Genomic DNA, 7,447 nt, shown 5'->3' on the forward strand with positions numbered 1-7,447 from the left:
TCGGGTTTGTTAGGCGATCTGCGAACTGTGCAGCCCATGCTCTAGCTCGGGAGGCCATTTCGGTGTCAGGTTGCGGGGAGTGGTTTGATACTCCCCCTCAGTTCCTTGGGGACATTCTTGCTCGAGATTTAATGAATTAATTTCTTCCTTTCAAAAAAAAATAAATGAGATTGAAATAGAAATCACCTAGTAATGAAAGAGATTCTTCAATCCAAGCTTCAAGACTTCATTTACAAGGTGAAATTGCAAGTCTAAACTATCCTAAAAACTAAGAAAATGAAGAAGAAAATAAAAGTGGAACTTGGGAAATTCGGACCTCCTCTGAAATTCTATCAAGGTGCCTTAAATAGTCTCTGAAATTTCGCCCTAAAAACATTACCGTGTAGTGCTCTATCCACGCCACCTACACGCGTGAAGGCTGGCGTGGACAGCTACTGGAAAGCTGCCACGCCACCTACACGCGTGTATGCACCTTTCCGGGTCCTTCGGGGCTCCCGTCTTGCTCGTTTTGCTCGTTCCATGTTCCTAATGGCTCCCGGGACCTCTGAACTGTCTCAATTTATACCAAGGGTAGCTTTGTGTGTGGTTAATGATATTAAAGCACAAAACATCACAAGAGTATCATCTAAGGATGCTAAAAACGCTATAAAACACCCTTATTTACACTCAAATATATAGGTGTCTTGGGAGCTTATCAGAAGTATTACATTTAGACTATAAAATATTTTGTTTAAGGCTTAAAGTATTAAATATATTTATCTTAAACTGTATACTAGATTTGGGCTATGAAGTATTACATTTAGGCTATAAAGTATTGTGTTTAAAGCTTAAAGTATTAAATATAGTTAATTCCAGCAATGGTCCTCCGACTATGTTGATTTTCTAAACTTAGTCTCCGACTTTTAATTTGGACAATTTAGGTCCCTTAACTTTCAATTTCTTTCCAATGTTGGTCCTTTCGTCAAATTTTTGTTAAGTTGAGGTCAAATGAAGGGGTAAAATTGTCCGTTCACCTGTTTAGTGTATTAATACTCGTATTTCTCTTGTCCTATACGCTATATATATGAATCTAATCTCAGTCGAAATCTCAATCAAAGCCCTGGATTAATTGTCATCGTTCCCCATTGTCATAGCGAAAGCTTAGGCCTTTGGTTTTTGAATGGGTTGAATTGGTTCGTTCCCCTGGTCTTAGCCTTGGTTTACTGAGTGCTGGTGCGTTCCTCCATTATTGAGATGTATAGCAACGAAAACTCTTCAAGAAGGCAAGACTACATATATGGTGAGTTGACTTCGACTGAGATTAGATTTATATATATAGCGTATAGGACAGGAGAAATGCGAATAATAATACACTAAATAGGTGAACGGACAATTTTACCCATTCATTTGACCTCAACTTACTCAAAATTTGATGAAAGGGCCAACATTCGAAAGAAATTGAAAATCAGGGACCTAAATTGTCCAAATTAAAAGTCGGGGACTAATTTTGGAAAATTAACGTAGTCGGAGTACCATTGCTGGAATTAACTCTATTAAATATATCTACCTTAAATTGTACAATAGATTTGGGCTATGAAGTATTACATTTAGGCTATAAAGTATTGTGTTTAAGGCTTAAAGTATTAAATATATCTATCTTAAATTGTGTACTAGATTAGTGCTATGAAGTATTACATTTAGACTATAAAGTATTGTACAGTGTTTAAGACTTAATGTGTTGAATACATCTACCTTAAACTGCATGTGTACTAGATTAGTGCTATGAAGTATTACATTTAGACTATAAAGTATTGTGTTTAATGCTTATAGGTATTAATATATTTACATATAAATTGTTTATTAGATTTGTGCTATGAAGTATTAAATTTATGCTATAAAGTAGGATATTTAAGGCTTAAAGTGCTAATTATACATTTAGAGCAACAACTTATTGAAAAATCGCATCCTTGTTTAATTCTTCTTCCTGATACACAAATAATTGTCTGATCTTTATATGACAAGCTACGGCTCGTGCAAGCCTATCTACAACAAGTTTATGAATCAGAGGGAAAAAAGGTTTTGTATTTTGGAATAAAAAATATTGCAATAGGAGTAGAAGATGAAATCAAGTACAAACTAGTGAAATTCATTTGGTGGCAGCTCATAACCAACAGCAGGGTGAGGGTGAGGGAGACTGCGCAATAGTAATAGAGGCAGCTTTTCAACATCTTCATTTGACCTTGCAACTAGTAGCAGAGGTTATTGAGCATGTTGATCGAGATGCACATTAGAGATCTATAAATAACACAGTGATAATGCTAGCTTCTTCATCATCAACACCACCACCTTCTTTACAACTAAGGGGTGGTGGCTCCTCTTCTTCTTCCTCCTCCAAGTATAATTTAGATGCGGATGAGATAGGAGTGGAAGATGGCCTGGTGTTGAGAAAATAAAAGATGATGAGATAAGAGTGGAAGATAGGAGTCGGAGGAAGATCTCGAAAGACTAGGTCGTAGGAGGCGGAGAGCATGAGAGTGAAGAAGAATTGTGTGGCAGAGAAATAGAGAGAGAGAGAAAGAGAGAGAGAGAGAGAGAGAGAGAGAAACAGATCTAGGAGATATTATGCATTGATCGCATGCAGATTCGCAGGCTTCATTTCTCCCTTTGGCTTTCTCTCTCTCTCATTTCCTCTCATTAGATCCCTCTTTCATAAGCTCCTCTCAAGGAACATCAAGAAGAAAGAGCAATGGGAGTGACATTCACCAAGCTCTTCAGTAGGCTTTTTGCCAAGAAGGAGATGCATATCATGATGGTTGGTCTTGATGCATCTGGTAAGACAACCATATTGTACAAGCTCAAGTTGGGATGGTGGCCAAGACAAGATCCGTCCATTGTGGAGGCACTATTTCCAGAACACGCAAGGTCTCATCTTGTTGTTGATAGCAATGATAGAGATCGTATTGTGGAGGCAAGAGATGAATTGCATAGGATGTTGAATGAAGATGAGCTCCGTGATGTTGTGCTGCTTGTATTTGCTAACAAAAAAAATCTTCCAAATGCAATGAATGATGCTGGACTCCACGGGGTTCCCATATTATTAAAAATTCGACACGTCTCATGGATTGAGAACTGTGAGACAGTCACACACAAGTTTTTGCCAAAAATTAAAAGTGCAAGTAATGAAATGTCTAAAGTAAAACAATTAATCTAAAAAGCGGTAAATGCAAGAAAATAAAGAAATGTAAGTTGACATTGGAGTTTTGCGTAGGATTGAGGTGTCAAAAGATATGTGTGTGTTAAAACGGAAAGTCAATGACTCCCCGAGTGTCAGTTTCGAAGGAAGGACGTGGATGTGTGTCAAGTGTTCGGGTGTTTACGTGATTGAGTCATGCAATGGATTCGAGTGTGGTGAATGGTGATTTGAAAGCGAAAGGAGTTCATAAGATTGGGTTTGAGTGATAAGGGTGTAAAGTAAAAGAGATTGAAAATTATGTAAAGAGGTAGGGATTGGATAGTGCTCATCTATGTTGCATCTTGGTGTGTCTAAGGTAATGGATAAGCAAGACAAAGATGTTGACTATTCAAGAGTGTGTGTTCTTAGTCCTTTTCCACCTTTGTGTACTAAGGTTTCTTGGACTTAGGAATGCCTTCAAGCATCCAAAGTTCTAAGAGGAATTTTATCAAACACTTTAGCTACACACTATCCTACTATTCTTAAGAAGTCCATAGGATCTATGATTGCTACAAAGCTTCAATCCTAACTCTAATCAAAGACATGAAAGAGTCAAGAGCTCAATCTCTCATCTAGATTGGCCAAATCCAAACAAGATATCATCAAAACAACAATCAATAGACAAGAATAGATAACCCAACAATCTAAGCATTTAGATCAAAAAATAGATATAAGATCATCACACTAGCAACATATCTTCACACAATCCAAATCCCTAGATTAAACTAGCTACTCATGATATGAAATTCAAGACAAAAACTAGAGTTAATTCCAGCAATAGTCCTTTGACTATGTTGATTTTCCAAAATTAGTCCCCGACTTTTAATTTGGACAATTTAGGTCCTTTGACTTTCAAATTCTTTCCAATGTTGGTCCTTTCGTCAAATTTTGTTTAAATTGAGGTCAAATGAAGGGGTAAAATTGTCCGTTCACCTGTTTAGTGTATTATTACTCGTATTTCTCCTGTCCTATACGCTGTATATATGAATATAATCTAAGTCAAAGTCTCAATCGAAGACATATAATCTTAGTCGATGTCTCTTTGACTAATGTTATATTCATATATATAGCGTATAGGACAGAAGAAATACGAGTATACAAGTGAGCAGACAATTTTACCCTTCATTTAACCTCAATTTAGCCAAAATTTGACGAAAGGACCAACATTGAAAAGAATTTGAAAGTCAAGGGACCTAAATTGTCCAAATTAAAAGTCGGGGACTAATTTTGGAAAATCAACATAGTCGGAGGACCATTGCTGGAATTAACTCCAAAAGCTAATTCAATCCAAGAACAAGATAGTAAAATATAATAGAAATCACCTAGAGTGAAGTGATCCTTCAATCCAAGCTTGTTGTCTTTTACAATGGAAATTATCTAGACTACTCCTAAAATTATCTAAAATCTTTCCCAAAATTGGGAAAGGAAAAATGGAAAAGGTAGTTCTAAGAAAAATAGAAAAGAGCTCTCTAAAATTGGAAAATCCTCCTATGAAAATCTATCAAGGGGGTTTAAATAGTCTCCGAAAAGCAACCCTAGGGAAATTCGCGCATTGCAGTCTCCACGCCGCTCCACACGCGTGTGATCGTGCGTGGGAGGCTACTGGATTGTGGCCACGCGCACTCACATGCGTGTGGCAGCCTTCTTGGGTCCTCCGGGGCTCCGATCTCACCTGGTTCGTTCCTTAAGCTCGGTTTTCGTTCCCATTGGCTCTCGGGACTCCTGTATCACCTCCTTTATGCTAAAAGTAACTTTGCGTGTTGGTTAGTGAATTTAAAGCATATTTGATCATAATTCATCATGTAAGGATGCTAAAAGTATGACAAAACACCCTAATATGTACTCAATTTATGGGTATCTTAGAGGCTTATCATAAGTCGGAACCCCACACATAGGGAACCTAATGTTTAAGTGGGACCATCATAATCAAACATCAAACAAACAACAATTGTTTTTCTTTTCAAATTCTCCTTTTTTCTTTTGGCCTTGGAGTGGTGGGTTCCTTCATTGATCTCCAAATGATGGTGAATGAAATTGGTTAGCCAATTGTGCTTGGAGCTCCTCAATCATTCTTGTGTTGCGCTCCACCGCTTCTCTTGTTCGTGCAATCGCATCATCTTGCCTTGTGTTATGGGCTTGAAGAAACGCCATTTGCTCTTAGTGCAATTGCATGTGAAAGGCTCTTGTTGCTTCCCAATCCATCATCATGGGTCCACCATGTTGAACTTCTTCTAGAATCATTACCCGGCCGGACACTAGTTTTTAAAATGGATTCCAAAATGTTGTGAAAAAAAAACCGGGCAAAAGAAGCAACCACGGGTGTTGAAGTGGTGTTGTAGTAAAAAGCTAACACTCTTCAGTATAAGCGGCGGACAGTGACTGATAACCCTCACGTACAGCATGTGCAGGATTACCAATGATGCGGCGCCCACGCTGGTGGTACCACCTCAGGTAGGCATAGCTTACACTATGTTGACCCTGGGGCACTTGCATTTGGACCACACGGTTCGGTGCATCAATGTAGGCTTGCACATAATCCATATGTTTCTCCAGCCAATTTGAAATATATCTCCCTGACCGTCCGTCCAAATCGTGCAAGTCCTTACGGAATTGCACTGGATGAGGTACGTCTTGAAATCCATGAAATTGTTTGTAGAAGCGGTCAGGGAAATGATATTCAACGACATAATAAAATATGAGTGGTACTTCTGCAGTCCATATTTCTTCACCCGCCTTGCAATAGTCGGGCAAAATTGCCATAACTTCGTCGTACGGGGTGAACACAAACTGCAAAAAAATGTAATATATATATGTCACAATTTTATAATGATATGTAATCTAAAATCGTAATATAATATCATAGTATAAATTAAACGCTATAGAAACTGACGTTGCGTTCGTACGTACGATCTAATTGGTCTCGATATGCTCGGACAACGTGTGCGGTCACATTGGAACAACCATGTGAACAGACCCACCTACAGTTGCAAATACAAACTTAAGTTAAGGAAACACTAGATTATCAAATATAAATCGATTAACGTATTTAATACTACTAACCTCGCGCCGAGCGGCAAATCACCCAACGTCTCCACAGGTAAAACACCTTGTGGCCTAACCATGGCAACCACTCCCATGCCCATAACTGCAATAGAACCATGCAGCCGCATACTGTTGCAGTGTTGTAGTTAGAACCCCGGCATAGCGCTCTGTACAAATACGCTAATACTGCCGAACCCCAACTATACGTACCACACTCTTCAAAATTATTTATGATATGTAAAAAAAGAACACTTTACATCTCTTTTTGTTGTCTCGGAGAAAAAAAATCCTCCTAATAAATGAAAAATTAACCGCCACGTTGCGAATTCAACCTCTAAATCTGTGCTCTGAACGGTTAATTCTCCGACTTCAGGTATAGCACTAGACAAAATTTTATTTCCTCTAATTGAAGCTAAAGGCGGAGTAAAACCTAAAAGTTCAGTACATAGGCCCTGTCAATACTATGGGTCAGCTCGGTCTTGTAGTGCGATTACAGGAAAACCTGTAACCGTCAAACCAAATAACACTTCAACGTCTTGAAGTGTTATGCCCACCTCGCCGAAGGGCATATGAAATGCATGGACCTCAGGATGCCACCGCTCTAAAAGAGCTGAAATAAATCCATGGTCTACTTGCATTGATGCAATTGTAGAAACACCATAAAAGCCCGTCTGTCGCAAGTGTTGTATCATTCTGGGATCACGGCCATGTCTGTTTCGTGCACTCATATCATAACGAGCATATTGAACGACAGCATCAAAATCCACATCGGTCCATACTGCTCGCGGTCTATGGGTACTTTGACAGACTAAAACTGATGGATATATAGGTCCTGGATGAAAAGAACGTCCTTGTCTTGCCATATATCTAAAAAATTATTATATAAAACAATTACAATATGTTACAAATATAAGAATATGAAAACAGATGTAGCATTTTCCATTTAAAAAAAATTTTTGAATACTACCACGGGCCTTAATCGCCTGTGGTAGGTTTCTAAAAAAAAAATTCCAATAATCAAAATAAATTGAAAATGGAGTTCAAAAAAAAAATTTGAAAATGCTACAACGGGCCTTGGTCACCCGTTGTAGCAATTTCCATTAAAAAAAATTTTCAAATACTACTAGTAGAAAGATCGACATTTAACAAAAACAAGCAACAAACTCAGGACCATATTGAATCACAGCAACCCAA

General features: G+C 38.2%; 1 protein-coding gene across 1 annotated transcript; it reads left to right on the forward strand.

Annotated features, from left to right (window-relative positions):
• Positions 1-2,725: 2,725 nt before the first annotated feature.
• On the forward strand, positions 2,726-3,190 carry LOC116004023 (ADP-ribosylation factor-like). The gene has a single exon (XM_031243963.1). The coding sequence runs from the start codon at positions 2,726-2,728 to the stop codon at positions 3,188-3,190; it is 465 nt and encodes a 154-aa protein (XP_031099823.1).
• The last annotated feature ends 4,257 nt before the right edge of the window (positions 3,191-7,447 follow it).

The sequence above is a fragment of the Ipomoea triloba genome, chromosome 14 (assembly GCF_003576645.1).
Source record: "Ipomoea triloba cultivar NCNSP0323 chromosome 14, ASM357664v1".
Lineage (NCBI taxonomy): Eukaryota > Viridiplantae > Streptophyta > Magnoliopsida > Solanales > Convolvulaceae > Ipomoea > Ipomoea triloba.

Coding starts and splice junctions, on each gene's coding strand:
- LOC116004023 (XM_031243963.1), top strand. CDS start 2,726: ATGGGAGTGACATTCACCAAGCTCTTCAGTAGGCTTTTTGCCAAGAAG.